The sequence below is a fragment of the Ranitomeya imitator genome, chromosome 2, assembly GCF_032444005.1.
Source record: "Ranitomeya imitator isolate aRanImi1 chromosome 2, aRanImi1.pri, whole genome shotgun sequence".
In the NCBI taxonomy this organism is placed as follows: Eukaryota; Metazoa; Chordata; class Amphibia; order Anura; family Dendrobatidae; genus Ranitomeya; species Ranitomeya imitator.
Window position 1 is genome coordinate 582440682 of NC_091283.1, and position 16029 is coordinate 582456710.

The following is a 16029-nucleotide window of genomic DNA, read 5'->3' on the forward strand; positions in this document are numbered from 1 at the left end:
TGAGAAATAACTATATGAGCTTTTGACTTACAGCTATCTCGTGCATGGCCAGCTTTAGTTCATATCTATTTCAATTGTCTTAGTATCTAATATATAATTGCCTAGAATACTACTTCCTGCAATTTGTGCCAACTTCCGTGGCTTTGTCCGGAGCTAATGTCCGGAGCTAATGTCCGGAGATAAGTGACGTCAACAGTGTCCAGTGTCTGATTGGTTGCCGCCTGCTGCGAGCGGCCAATCAGAAACGTGCCGTACTGTGACACACTCCGCCCGCCATTTTGGTGTGATTTTTGAATTTTTACCTCACAGCAAGTTTCTACTGCGTGGAGGCGGGCCCAGTGACGTTGCTCTTCAAGCTCCTGCCGAATTTCATCAAAAAAATGATAATACCATTTACCAAAACTATATATATTTAGTTGTGAAGTGGTTCAGTGACATTTTCACACCATTTTTGAACTTTTGTTTGGTGTTTTCTCCATATACTGCCTATTATTTTTGTTCTTTCTTACTATTATTTATTAATTGTATTATTCTTACATTTGAATAAATAAAGTATATATGGATTCTAGACTCCCGATTCTTTAGAATCGGGCTGCCATCTAGTCTTTAATAATCAAATAATCAATCATTTTCAATCTGTTACATCAATGGGAAGACTTAAATAAATTAATAATATTAACTTATTTATGGTGTAAAAGGGTTGTTCAGTTTAGGCATTATTTCTTTAGATGGGTCCACATACAGTACTTCTCACCATTATTGGCACTCCTTAATTTTTTTTTAATAGACTGTACAATATCTTCAGAAATAAATGGAAATGTACCATAGTTATATCCTCAGCATTTTTAATTAGTGGTCCAAAGTAATACAACAATACATTGTTTTTCAACTTACATGTTGCAATTTCAAAGAAGAAATTGAATAAACAGCATGTGCAGCAATAAAGGCACCCCTAATTAATACTTGGTTGCACACCCTTTGGCATTGATGACAGCCTCCAAACGTTTCTTGTAGCCATCTATAATCTTGCACTTCTCAGCTGGTATTTTCTCCAACTCTTCCTTTTATTCAAGCTGTTTGCAGTTTTCTTTTTCCCAATGGCAGACTTCAGCCCACTCCAAAGATTTTCAATGGGATTGAAGTCAAGACTCATTGCTGGCCATTTTAAAGCAGTCCATTTTTTCTGTTTCAAATCTTCCTGTGTACTTTTGAATGTGTGCTTTGGGGCATTGTTGTGCGAAAGGACCCATAATCTTCAACAAAAAACATGTCTTCATACACTGGGTAGGATATTTTGCTCTAAAATCTCTTAATAATTCTCTGATTTCATTATTCCTGTGATACGGTTAAAGCCTCCAGTACTATACAAAGCAAAGTAACCCCACAGCATTATGGATCTTTCCACATGCTTAACTGTTGGTAGGGTGTTCTTTTTTTAATAGCTTCATTGCACCATCTGTAAACAAACTGTTGCTTTGCTAAACAGCTCTATTTTAGTTTCATCTGTCGACAGAACACTTTTCCAGAAGGATTGTGCTTTGTCAAAGATACTCTTCGGCAAACATCAGTCGTTCCTTTTTATGTGTTTTTTTCAGCAATGGTTTCTTCCTTGGCTTTTGCCTATAAAGCTTCTGCTTAGTTTAGTGTGTGGTATATGGTACTTGTTGAAACCATAATCCCAAACTGTTCCAGGTTGCTTTTCAGGTCTTTGGATGTTTGACGAGGCATTTTTTCTACCATTCGCACCAACCTTTGAAGACATCCCTTGTCAAATTTCCTATTTTCCCCACATCCAGGGTGGTTCTTGACAGTTTAATGTTTGGCAAACTTCTTATTAACATTGCACACTGTTGAAACTGGGATACCGAGGTCTTTGGTGATGGCCTTATACCCTTTGGAAGTCTTGTGTTTGCTAATAATAGAAGTAGTTCTGATGTCCTTAGAGAGCTCCTTTATTTTTACCATTGTGACAAAGGAACATGATTTACTATTTGGCTTTTTAAAACATTAAAGTCATCATTCATTGGCTAATTCATGTCACATGGCACCGACAATTAATCACAGGTGATTCTCATTTGTGATTTACCACAGGCGAGTCAAAATATGTTTCCATACTAATTTAATGTAAAGATTCCAACACTAGTGTCACAGCAAGCTTTAGGTTTTTCTATTTTTCCCTCCCATAGTTTTTTCTTTCAAATTATTGTTTATCATTTGCTCTTTTGTATTTATCATGAGTGCTCTATACAAAAAATTATTTCACTTCATTCATTTTTTTCAGGAGATATTCCACATTATGTACTTACACTTCATGGGTGCCAATAGCGAGGAGCAGGACTGTACAGTAGTTGAATATAGGGTGTCCCACTATTGGGAACTCCAGTGATCAACTGGAACTATGAGGAAACTCCACAACAAGTGTTCAGTTTCCTTGCAGCAATACCACAGGGCAAAGGAAGAATAGCACACCGACCATAAAAATCAATGACCATACTTTAATTGTTACAATTTAATTGAAATCACGCTTTCCAGACACTGCTAAACTATAGTGTGTAATGCAAAAATTGTGATCGGTAAAGAGATTTTTTACTACAGTAGCTATTCCAGACTCGGCAAGTTATTCCAACAATTTTATAACATGCTTAGAAACATAGACTGCTATTTCCAATCAGGGAAGAGAAATGATTATAATCTACGGTACTTACTTGCCCATAATTCCATCGTGCTTCCTTAATGTAGTCTTCAAGACCATAATACATGATTCCGCTATCATTTAAAACGTATTCAAGTCTTTCATTTTCATCCTTCATATAGACAACGTCATCTGAAGACAAATGTTATACAAGTATATATTTTGCTTGATCTGTAGCCCAAAATTCCTGTACTATCTGGAGAATTATGACTTAAAGACAAAATCGGCCACCTGCAGCCACCAGTGGCAGGGAACATGTGTGAGTGGCAGCTGTCCTGGGGTAAGGGACCACATATTGAATGATACCCCTTTGAGAATGTAGTGCAGGCATCTTCAGTACAGCGAATTTTGCATGGGGAGGCTGTAAACTGCTGCAGTGGAAATGAAAAATGAATTGTGACCTGATATCTTTTTGTTTGGTCCTTGAGGGAAGGTACTGGTGTCTATCTTTTCTTATACTACAAATGGACATTTGCTATGTTCATGAGACATCCCCCTTTATTCACTCTTTCTTATCCAAATGAATACAGATTATACCCTGAGACCTTTACTTAAAGGTAATATTTATTCAGCCGCCATGACAGCACCGAGAGAGGGGATCCGCCCTTTGGGGATAGGAAACCTATAGACATAAAAGGGCGGTACCTCTCAGGAGGAGGGGGTTCCCTTCCTCGGTCTGTCCGGTGAGCTGGAGGTGCCACACCACAGAGGGCTGTGGGGGTAGGCAGTGACAGGAGAAAGCAACCTTCAGGGGGAGCGCTTGCTTTAGGTGATCCATCGCCGCGTGTATGGGTAAGTATGGCCACGGGGAGGCTCTTTTTTCTCCTGGACTGCACTATCTGGGGCCGTGTCGCTGGGGGTGTCCCTGCATGCCATGCTGGCAGAGGCACGATCCGGCACTGCCTAGCGAGGCGGGGTCACAGCTGGATGACGCGGCCGGAAGGGGCGGTCCCTCGTGACACAGCCAATGGCACTGCCCGATAACGTGTCGGGCATGTGAAGTCTTTGCCACGGCAGTGAATGTCGGTTCGGCGTGGCCCTGTGAAGCACCACAGGTCACCGACATAATGGTAGCTTGTTGTGTGGGGGGTCTTGCGAGGCGGAGGTGGATCACAAGGACGCAGGGGGCCATGTGGTGAGCGGGGGCATGCGGCTCAGTGTGCGGGGGATTCATGTCCCGGCAGGGAGTGTGGTCTTATGAGGGAGGGGCCTCCCGGTGGCATACAGATTATGTACCAGGCAGATCACCTGGATTGGCCCTGCTGACCCCGTCCAGGGGAGGTACCTTGTGGGGAAGCCGGCTACATAAGGAACCTGTATGTGCTGCCATGTGCTTCTCGCCATGTGCTTCTCGGCCATCTTGTAAAATGGAGTCTCATGAGCAAGAAGCGCTGAAGCACTCTTCAGAGCAGCAGTGTCAGACCTTAGAGAAGCCCCAATCAACGGTTACCCAGCGACGGTCTAGTGGCAGTAGTCGCACTGGAGCAGATAGAACCAGTCAAAAGTCTAAGCCTGGCAAGTCCTCAAGCCGTAGGGATGAGTCACCGGCTGAGATGGACCCCCCGCAGACTATGGTACCATTCTTTACTATACCATGGGTAAGTATTCTTCGAGAAAGTTCATTTGGTGATGTGTTGTCTCCCCTTATGTTCCTTCTCTCCTTATCTATCAGGGGAAAAACGGTCCACTAAGGCTAAGCACAGGGAATATGCTGAATGTGGGGTTCCCCTTCCAGATGACCATGCAAAGAAACTATGAAGACCATGTATTCAGAGCTTGACAGGACAGGAGGTCAGGGGTTCAGTAAAATCCCTATCTCAGGATAGAGGCGTCAAAGAAAGAGAGCCCAGATCCACAATTTCAATTGACGAGAGTGACTGAGGGGAGCTAAGATCAGATTCTCCCCATTCATCCTTATCATCTTCAGAAGGCGAGTCCAGCCATTCATGTTTTTCTTTTGACCGGATAGATCGTCTGGTCAAAGCAGTAAATAATACTATAAGGATTGAAGAAACCCAGTCAGAGAAATCTGTACAGGATGTAATGTTTAAAGGACTAGACCAGAAAGCTCATAGGTGTTTTCCTGTGGATGACAAAATAAGCTCCCTTATTACACGGGAATAGAAGAAACCTGAACGGAAAGGTTCTCTTCCACCATTCTTTGAAATAAAGTATCCAATTGAGGAGGCGGCATATTCTGCATGGGATAAGTCCCCAAAACTTGATGCAGCTGTGGCTAAGGCTTCCAAAAAAGCCTCCCTACCATTTGAGGATTTGGGGACTTTAAAGGACCCGCTAGATAGAAGGTCCGATGTGTTTCTTAAAGGAGCCTGGGAAACATCAGCAGGAGTTCTCAGACCATCAATCACAGTCACTTGTACAGCACGATCTCTAATGATATGGCTAGACCGCTTAGAGGACCAACTTAAAGACAGGGTTCCTAGAGATGAAATTTTATCCTCTTTTCCCATAATCCAGGGAGCACCGGCTTACCTTTCTAATGCTTTGGCAGATTCCGTAAAACCAGCAGCCAGGTCAGCGGCTCTTTCCAATGCTGCCCATAGAGCCATATGACTGAAATGTTGGCCGGGGGATATGCAGGCCAGATTAAAGCTGTGCAGCATTCCATGTGAAGGGGGACATCTATTCGGCTCAGTTCTGGATGAACTACTGGAAAAAGCGGGCGATAGTAAAATACGGTTCCCTTACTTGAGAAGACCCTCATACAGACGGGATACTAATAGAAGGTGGTTCGATCGTAGGAGATCTACTAGAGAAAGAACCAGATATGACGCCAATGGAGGAAAGGTAGAGGCTATATGTTCAACTCCTTTCGGGACAATAGAAAACACAATAACTGCCAGACCAGGTGGGAAGCAGGCTCTTGGCCTTCTATCCGGCCTGGCAATACATTTCGAATAGCCCATGGATCCTAAGCATTATTAAGACAGGGCTAAAATTTGATTTTCAGAGGATACCTCAGACTAAGTTTCTTTTAATGCCCATCCATTCTTCACCTACAGAACAATGGGCGCTGGAATCTGAGGTCCAGGAACTTCAACAAAAGGGTGTATTGATTAAAGTTTCTGAAGCACACAGAGGTAAAGGGGTTTACTCCCCTCTCTTCTTGATAAAAAAATCTGGATGGCTCTTTTCCTACTATTATCAATCTGAAAGGTCTAAATAAAGTCTTACTGGTCCATTTGTTCAAGATGGAGTCTGTTAAAACAGCAATAAAGCTACTGTTTAACAACTGTTTCATGGTAGTCTTAGATCTCAAAGACACCTATTATCATGTCACTATACACACAGATCACCAACAGTTTTTAAGAGTAGCAGTTTCACTGGGTGACACTGTAGAACACCTCCAGTTCAGAGCACTCCCCTTTGGGGTTGCGGTGGCCCCCGCGTTTTCACTAAAATAATGGTGGAGGTCATGGCACATCTACATGAACAAGATGACACCTCCAGTTCAGAGCACTCCCCTTTGGGGTTGCGGTGGCCCCCGTGATCTCACTAAAATAATGGTGGAGGTCATGGCACATCTACATGAACAAGATGTACTAGTGGTTCCATATCTGGGTGACTTATTGATTGTAGGACACTCAGAATTACACTGCTCTGCCCAATTGGGGAAAGTAATATCAGCCTTACAAAGAATGGGGTGGATTATTAATTTTAAAAAGTCACGATTACAACCCACGAAAGTACAGGAATTCCTGGGTCTCATCCTAGACTCCAGATTGCAGGAATGCCACCTACCAGAGGCAAAGGTGGACAGTATTCGACAGCAGACACTCGGGGTTATTAATAATCCATCAGTCACATTAAGAAGGGCAATGCCACTGTTAGGCTCACTCACTTCATGCATCCTGGTGGTCCTTTGGGCCCAGTGCCACACCAGAACCCTGAAGTGGGATGTACTGAGCAATGCTAGTCATCTAGAAGGCCACTTTGAGAGTAGTTTTTCCTTGTCCACTTCATCTTTACAATCCTTACCTTGGTGGTTGCACATACCAAACCTGCAGACAGGTGTTCCCTGGATAAACCATATGTCCCGAGTGGTAACTACGGATGCTAGCCCCAGGGGGTGGGGAGCACACATGGGTGATAAGTGGGTCCAGGGGATTTGGACACAATCCGAACAAACCTTATCTTCCAACCTTAAAGAGTTATTAGCGGTAGAATGAGCTCTAAGTCATTTCCTTAAGTCCCTAAAGGGCCGACACGTCAGGCTATTTTCAGACAACCATGTAACTGTAGCCTACATTAACCATCAAGGGGGACGCAGTCCAGATCATTAATTTAAGTGGCGGATCGTATCTTTCAGATAGCCGAGGCTCATCTACTGTCACTCTCATGTCTTCACATTAAAGGGAAACACAACATGTTGGCCGATTACTTAAGTCGCAACAGACTCAGACAAGGAGATTGGGTCCTGAATCAGGCCGTCTTCAATCAGATCAGGCTTTTATGTGGGTACCCAGACATAGACCTCTTTGCCAACAAAGAAAACAGAAAGATACATGAATTCTGCTCCTTAGATTCCAGAGAAAACCCGTATGCAGTGGACGCCCTCCTAATTCCATGGCATTTCAGTCTAGCCTATGCCTTTCCCCCATTGAACTTAATCCCGATAGTTCTGAGGAAGATATGGGAGTACAAAGCTCGGGTAATCTTAATAGCACCATTCTGGCCCAAGAGACCATGGTTCCCCTGGCTGAGGAAGATGTCCGTTTCTCAGCCCTGGATTCTTACGGAGCTTCCAGACCTCCTCTCCTAAGGTCCGATTCTCCATCCAAGAGTGTCCAATTTACATCTGGTGGCGTGGAATTTGAAAGGGCGTTACTGAGAGAGAAGAGGTTTTCTCAGGAACTTGTTAATACCGTGCTGAAAAGCAGGAGGGCTTCTACAACAAACGTTTATGTTACAATTTGGAATTTTTTTTTTAACAGTCTCAGGATCGGGGGTTAGTCAAAAAGCCTGTATTAGTGAGATACTGGAATTCCTGCAAAGGGGTTTAGAGATGGGGCTAGCTACAAGCACTCTTAGAGTTCAAGTGTCAGCTCTAGGAGCGTTATACAATCGTAATTTAGCTAGCAATTACTGGGTGTCTAGATTCATCAAGGCAGCGGCTAGGTTGAGACCCATTGTTAGACAAAAACTGGCTCCATGGGACCTAAACCTGGTACTTACAGCTTTAACTGAAGCCCCCTTTGAACCTGTTGAATCCGCTCCAATAAAGGTCCTGTCCTTTAAAACAGCCCTTTTAGTTGCCCTCACATCGACAAGGAGGGTTAGTGATCTGCAGGCCCTCTCTAGACAGCCTCCATACATTCAGTTTAGAGATGATAGAGTGGTGCTAAAAACTAATCCTCTTTACCTTCCAAAAGTAGTGTCAAAGTTCCACCAACTACAGGAGATAATTCTCCCCTCTTTTTGTCCTAATCCCACTAATCAAAAGGAACTCAAACTTCATTTGTTAAATGTAAAAAGATGTCTGCTCAGAAATATTTCAGTTACAGACTCTTGGAAGAAAGATAATTCCTTATTTGTATCCTTTTAAGAAGTTAGAAAAGGACTTAGAGTGTCCAAGAACACCTTAGGCAGATGGATTAGGGAAGGGATTTCTTTGGCTTATTCTGCAGGTGGCATGGAAATTCCGGAAGGTATAAGAGCTCACTCCACTCGAGCCATGGCAACTAGGGTTGAGCGAAACGGATCGGACAAATTCAAAAATCGCCGACTTTCGGCAAAGTCGGGTTTCATGAAACCCGACCCGATCCTAGTGTGGGATCGGCCACGAGGTCGGCGATCTTCCGCCAAAGTTGTGTTTTGTATGACGCGTTCAGCGCCATTTTTCAGCCAATGAAGGAGGACGCAGAGTGTGGGCAGCGTGATGACATAGGTCTCAGTCCCCACCATCTTAGAGAAGGGCATGACAGTGATTGGCTTGCTTTCTGCGGCATCACAGGAACTATAAAGGGGCGTGCATGCCGACCGCCATCTTACTTCTGCCGATCTTAGCATAGGGAGAGGTTGCTGCAGCTTCATCAGAAGAAGGGATATAGTTAGGGAGGGAAGATTAGCCCCCACACCGCTTGTGCTGTAGCGATTTCCACTGTCCAACACTACCTTTTCTTTGCAGGGATAGTGGAGGCTATATTTCTGTGCATCAGCTCTGTAGCTTATTAGGCTGCCTTATAAGGCTCCCTGATAGCTGCATTGCTGTTTGCACGCTGCTGTGCAAACCAACTGCTTTTTTAAAAGCAAAAATCCTGTTCCTCCTTTCTGCACAGTTATCTTGTTTATTTGTCCACACTTTTGTGTGCAGCAGTCCTTTTTATTGCTGCCACACTTGTCCTGAGATCATTGTAGGGAGATTGAAATTGTACTACAGTCCTTGTATTTTTTCATATATCTTCCAGCTACTTTCTGCCACTTACATTGTGTTGTGTTATACACAGGGCCTTAGTTGTGGTGCAGTCTCCCCCCCCCCAAAAAAAAGGGGGGATTCAAATTGTCACAAAGTGGATCTACATCAGTTCTTTTAGTTTGGCATATATCAGCCAGCCACGTTCTGCCACTTACATTATGTAGTGTTGTACACTGGGCCTGAGTTTTGGTGCAGTCTCCCCCCCCAAAAAAAGAGAGATTCAAATTGTCACAAAGTGGATCTACATCAGTTCTGTTAGTTTGGCGTATATCAGCCAGCCATGTTCTGCCACTTACATTGTGTAGTGTTGTACACTAGGCCTGAGTTTTGGTGCAGTGTCCCCCCCCCAAAAAAGGGAGACTCAAATTGTCAGAAAGTGGATCTATGTCAGTTCTGTTAGCTTGTCGTATATCTTCCAGCCACGTTCTGCCACTTACATTGTGTAGTATTATACACAGGGCCTGAGTTTTGGTTCAGTCTCCCCCAAAAAAAGGGAGATTTAAATTCTCAACAAGTTTATATACACCTTCTACTTTGTTTTACAGTACCATATAACGGTTGTTATTTTGGTTACATTTTCCCAAAAACGGGGAAGTCTGGTGGAAGAGGCCGTGGGCGGTCGTTGCCAGCTGGTACTGATGGTGGTGGTGGTGGTGGACAATCTGGTGGTAGTGGGAAAAGCAAAATAGCACCAAAGGCTCGAGGTGTTGAGCCAGTGTCATCGTCTGGCTACACAAGGCCTCGAAGGCTCCCTTATCTGGGAGTAGGAAAACCGCTTTTAAAGCTGGAGCAGCAGGAAAAAGTTTTGGCTTTCCTCGCTGACTCAGCCTCTAGCTCTTTCGCCTCCTCTTCAGAAAGTTCCAAATATAAAAGCAGCGAGTCGTCAGTGGATGCTCCCGGTCAGGAACAAGTTGCTTCCTTATGTCCTCCACCCAAACCAAAAGTGAAGGATGCGGCAGGCGACACTACACATGGTATGTCAGCCAGCCACTTTCTGCTACTTACATTGTGTTGCTTTATGCACAGGGCATGAGTTTTGGCTCAGTCTCCCAAAAAAAAGAGAGAGATTCAAATTCTCAACAAGTTTATATACACCTTCTACCTTGTTTTACAGTACCATATAACGGTTGTTATTTTGGTTAAATTTTCCAAAAAATGAGGAAGTCTCGTGGAAGAGGCCGTGGGCGGTGGTTGCCAGCTGGTACTGATGATGGTGGTGGTGGTGCATCTGGTGGTAGTGGCAAAAGCACAATAGCACCTAAGCCAAAAGTGAAGGATGCATCAGACGACACTACAGGTTACTCCATGGAGCTCTTTACACATACTGTGCTTGGGTTAGAAAGGGAAATTAACAGCCCATTACAAGATGAATCGGACATGGAGTGCACTGATGCACAGCCACAGCTAGATTATTATGCTGTTCCATTGACTCAGATTACTACATTGCCCTCGCAGTGTACAGAGCCAGAGTCTGACCCTGATGAGACTATGGTGCCCCGTCCCGAACGCTATAGCACCTTACACAGTGACACAGAGGAAGGTGCACATGACATTGAAGAGGAGGTGATAGATGACCCAGTTGTTGACCCAGATTGGCAGCCATTGGGGGAAGAGGGTGCCGCTGCCAATAGCTCAGAAGCAGAGGAGGATGATCCACAGCAGCCATCTACATCGCAACAGCTTTCATCTGGCAGGCCCGTATCTGGCCAAAAACGTTTGTCAAAAACAAAACCAGTTTTAGGACATCGTGGCCATCTGGTGAAAGTAGCACAGCGTGCAATGCCTGAAAAGGTATTCCATAGTAGGAAGAGTGTAGTGTGGCAATTTTTTGAGATGATCAGTGCAAAGTTATCTGTAAGAAATGCTCAAAGACCTTTAGCAGAGGGAAGAATCTCCAAAATTTAAATACAACGTGCATGCTTAGCCATTTAACCAGCATGCATTTGCAAGCCTGGACTAACTACCAAATGTCCCGTACCGTTGGTGCACCTGCTCAGAATGAAAGTAGTCAGCAACGCTACATTGCTTCCCTCACTGTAAGCCCACCGGTTAAGGCACCACCAGCAGCAAATGTGGAGGTATCGTCGCAAGGCCAAAGCTTTCAGGGAATCACAAGGATCTTGGTAGGAAACACTGTATGTAGGTCAACATCAAGAATACCATCACCAACCCTCTCTCAATCTGCCATGTCCATCACCACCCCCGCTAGTTCCACCATATGCAGCTCTCCAGTCCAGCTCACCCTACAAGAGACTCTCGTTAGGAAAAGAAAGTACTCATCCTCTCATCCGCGTACACAGGGTTTGAACGCCCACATTGCTAGACTAATGTCGTTAGAGATGATGCCCTACCGGTTGGTTGAACGGGAAGCTTTCAAAGACCTGATGGCGTATGCAGTACCATGCTATGACCTACCCAGTCAGCACTTCTTTGCGAGAAAAGCCATCCCAGCCCTCCACCAGCATGTCAAAGACCTAATTGTCCATGCACTGAGGCAATCAGTCAGTGGAAAGGTGCACCTCACAACAGATGCATGGACCAGTAGGCATGGCCAGGGACGTTACGTGTCCATCACGGCGCACTGGGTTAATGTGATGGATGCAGGGTCCACAGGGGACAGCCATAGTGGGAGAGTTCTGCCTAGCCCACGGCCTAGGAAACAGTTGCCTGTAGGCGTTCGACACCCCTCCTCCTCCTCCTCCACAAGCGAAAGCTTGTCCACAGAGCGCAGTCGCATGACCACTCCATCCGCAGCTGCCCTGCTCCTGAAGGTGCGAAGACTTTACTCGCACATCCGCCGGTCGCCCGTAGACTCCAGCCGTATGCTGAACCATCAGCGATCGCTGAATCTTCCCCAGCACCGCCTAATAATCAACGTTGCAACAAGGTGGAACTCCACACTGCACATGCTTCAGAGGCTGTGCGAACAGAGGAGTGCTGTAATTTATTTGTGGGAGGATATACATACACGGGCAGGCACTTGGATGGCAGACATGGAGTTGTCTGGTGTGCAGTGGTCGAAGCTACAAGACCTCTGTCAAGTCCTTCAGTGTTTTGAGGAATGCACACGGCTGGTAAAAGTGCAGACAACGCCATCATAAGCATAAGGACATTAGATTAGATTGAGGACATTTGTAAGACGGCCACATGGTCATCTCCGTTTACTTTCTGTAAAGATTATAGATTAGATCTGGGGGCTTCCTTTGATCTCACGTTTGGAAGAAGGTTGCTGGAGGCAGTAGTCCCCCCCTAAGACTCTTTTCTCTGTAGTTCTCTCATTGGTGCTGTCATGGCGACTGAATAAATACTCAAGCTACTTACATGTAGCGGTGTTTTTCAGGAGCCCATGACAGCACCCTTATATTCCCTCCCTTCTTCTTGTATGGCTTAACACCTTTTGTTTATCTGAAGTTTAAAGTTTACTCACATGGGTGAAGTGTATAAATTGCTTATGTGCTACTAACCAAGGAGGTCCTCTCATGCTCTGTAATCCAACTGATGCGGGAGAGAGGTGCCACCCTTTTATGTCTGTAGGTTTCCTGTCCCTGAAGGGCGGATCCCCTCTCTCTTTGGTGCTGTCATGGGCTCCTGAAAAACACCGCTACTGGTAAGTAGCTTGAGTATTTCACCTATACATTTTTTATTAGAATATAAGGGTTTTGTAAACTAGACCAAAACAGTTTAAGCACAAAAATTATATTAAACCAGTTAGTTTACTTACCTTTTGCCCATGGATTAAACAGTAGTATGATATCCTCTAATTTGAAATTACTCTTTTTATTTTTAGAGGAGATGTATATACGCATTTTGTAAGGTCCGACTAGTGCACGTGAAGACGTTTTAATAGTGGTGGTCACTTCAGCAGAAGAGTTGGACTCTATTACAGCTGTCCAGGTTTTGCCATTTTTGGATCCAGAGAGTTGAAAGACTATAAGTGTGTAGTTTGATTCTGCAGGGGCTGGACCTAAGTAAAGATTACAAAGAGCTGCTGATTTGGAACTATGGATAGCAATTTTCGGAAAGTAGCAAATGCTTGACATATAAGTAATCTGTGGCATTAGATAACTATGAGAAAACCAAAAATTACGAGAACATGGAGACAACATTTGAAATTATAAAATGTGTCGTTACCTGTGCTAGCAATAAATTCCACCTTGTCTCCTTTCTGGATCGATCTATTGAAATAAAGTTTGACTTTAAATTCTTGCCCTCTTCTGAGAATGAGGTTGCTGCTGTTATAGCTGTTGGTTCTGTGTGCCTTCATGTTTGACGCCTTTTCCAAACTGACTTTTTTTAGTTTTAGGGCTGTAATGTGAAAAAAACAAGAAATCAGACATTTCATGAAGCATATGAGTGTTTTCCTGTTTGTTATTTAACCCCTTAAGGTTCAGGCTGTTTTTTTCTTATTGATACAGCTACCCTTTTTAGAATAAAGATCAGGCATATGCTGAGTGCCATGTCCCTTACTAATCGCCTGGCCGCTTAACAACAGTTATAGCTATTATTCATTTACATTGAATGTGAGTTAATAAAATACATTTGTGAAGCAAGCAGTGGCGTAACTACAAAGTGAGGGGCCCCGATGCGAACTTTCAAATGGGGCCCCCCCCCGCGCCAAAATATTTCCCACCGAAATTCACATTTTCCCTATTCATTTCACACACTATAGTTGTGTTGCAATGTTGTGTAGTCTGACCTAATACTGCCCTGTAATTGCTGAGAAAAATGATTTTATAACTAACATGTCCCTATAGTAATATGTCCTCCCTCACTCTAATTCCAAGCGCACTCCCAGCGTTTGAAATCTGTGTGCTGTTTCTTCCTGGAATGACGCTGCAGTGCATCATTTCCGGACCTGTGCAGTGTGGGGGTGAATGGGTGTACTGGTTGGCTCCGGAGCATGCGCACTGCACATTCTGACACTGGCAAGTACACGCAATACTCCCCCACAGTGCAAATGCTGGGCTCTGCCCACAGCCGTGTACAGCCCGTACACACACGGCTTCGCTCCGAGAACCCGTACACACACGACTCTGCTCCGTACACCTTGTACACACGCGGCTCTGCACCGTACACCTTGTACACACGCGGCTCCGCTCCTTACACCTTGCACACACACGCGGCTCCGCTCCTTACACCTTGCACACACGCGGCTCCGCTCCTTACACCTTGCACACACGCGGCTCCGCGCCTTACACCTTGCACACACGCGGTTCCGCTCCTTACACCTTGCACACACGCGGCTCCGCCCCTTACACCTTGCACACACGCGGCTCCGCTCCTTACACCTTGCACACACGCGGCTCCGCTCCTTACACCTTGCACACACGCGGCTCCGCTCCTTACACCTTGCACACACGCGGCTCCGCTCCTTACACCTTGCACACACGCGGCTCCGCTCCTTACACCTTGCACACACGCGGCTCCGCTCCTTACACCTTGCACACACGCGGCTCCGCTCCTTACACCTTGCACACACGCGGCTCCGCTCCTTACACCTTGCACACACGCGGCTCCGCTCCTTACACCTTGCACACACGCGGCTCCGCTCCTTACACCTTCCACACACGCGGCTCCGCTCCTTACACCTTGCACACACGCGGCTCCGCCCCTTACACCTTGCACACACGCGGCTCCGCTCCATACACCTTGCACACACGCGGCTCCGCTCCTTACACCTTGCACACACGCGGCTCCGCTCCTTACACCTTGCACACACGCGGCTCCGTTCCTTACACCTTGCACACACGCGGCTCCGCTCCTTACACCTTGCACACACGCGGCTCCGCTCCTTACACCTTCCACACACGCGGCTCCGCTCCTTACACCTTCCACACACGCGGCTCCGCTCCTTACACCTTGCACACACGCGGCTCCGCTCCTTACACCTTGCACACACGCGGCTCCGCTCCTTACACCTTGCACACACGCGGCTCCGCTCCATACACCTTGCACACACGCGGCTCCGCTCCTTACACCTTGCACACACGCGGCTCCGCTCCTTACACCTTGCACACACTCGGCTCCGCTCCTTACACCTTGCACACACGCGGCTCCGCTCCTTACACCTTGCACACACGCGGCTCCGCTCCTCACACCTTGCACACACGCGGCTCCGCTCCTTACACCTTGCACACACGCGGCTCCGCTCCATACACCTTGCACACACGCGGCTCCGCCCCTTACACCTTGCACACACTCGGCTCCGCTCCTTACACCTTGCACACACGCGGCTCCGCTCCTTACACCTTGCACACACTCGGCTCCGCTCCTTACACCTTGCACACACGCGGCTCCGCTCCTTACACCTTGCACACACGCGGCTCCGCCCCTTACACCTTGCACACACGCGGCTCCGCTCCTTACACCTTGCACACACGCGGCTCCGCTCCTTACACCTTGTACACACGCGGCTCCGCTCCTTACACCTCGTACACACACGCGGCTCCGCTCCTTACACCTTGCACACACGCGGCTCCGCGCCTTACACCTCGTACACACCTCTTACACATACGGCTCCGCCCCGTACACCTCACACACACGCTTCTCCGCTCCGTCCACCCCGTCCACACGCGGCTCTGCTCCTTACACCTTGTACACACACGGCTTTGCTCCGTACACCTCACACACACGCTTCTCCGCTCCGTCCACCCCATCCAAACGCGGCTCCGCTCCATACACCTCTTAAACACGCAGCACCACTCCATGCATACACGAATCCGCTCACCTCTTTCACCCTCGGCTCAGCTTTGTATACCTCGTACACACCTGACACATACACGGCTCCGCTCTGTACACCTTGTACACACATGGCTCTGTTACATAAACTTCCCCTCATTCAGCACCATGACAATCTAGCACAGCAACAGAGTCCTGCATAGTGCATACACTGAGGCCACTG

The 16029-nt window shown here is 46.4% G+C and overlaps 1 protein-coding gene across 1 annotated transcript in view; it reads right to left on the bottom strand.

Moving 5' to 3' along the window:
- LOC138665081 (protein-glutamine gamma-glutamyltransferase E-like) overlaps positions 1-16029 on the bottom strand; it is a 74397-nt gene that overhangs the window by 51130 nt on the left and 7238 nt on the right. Inside the window, exons 2-4 of the mRNA XM_069752251.1 lie at positions 13260-13433; positions 12850-13092; positions 2706-2824 (exon numbers count right to left, since the gene is read on the bottom strand). Coding sequence (XP_069608352.1) covers positions 2706-2824; positions 12850-13092; positions 13260-13433 — 536 coding nt within the window. The remainder of the gene's footprint in view (positions 1-2705; positions 2825-12849; positions 13093-13259; positions 13434-16029) is intronic.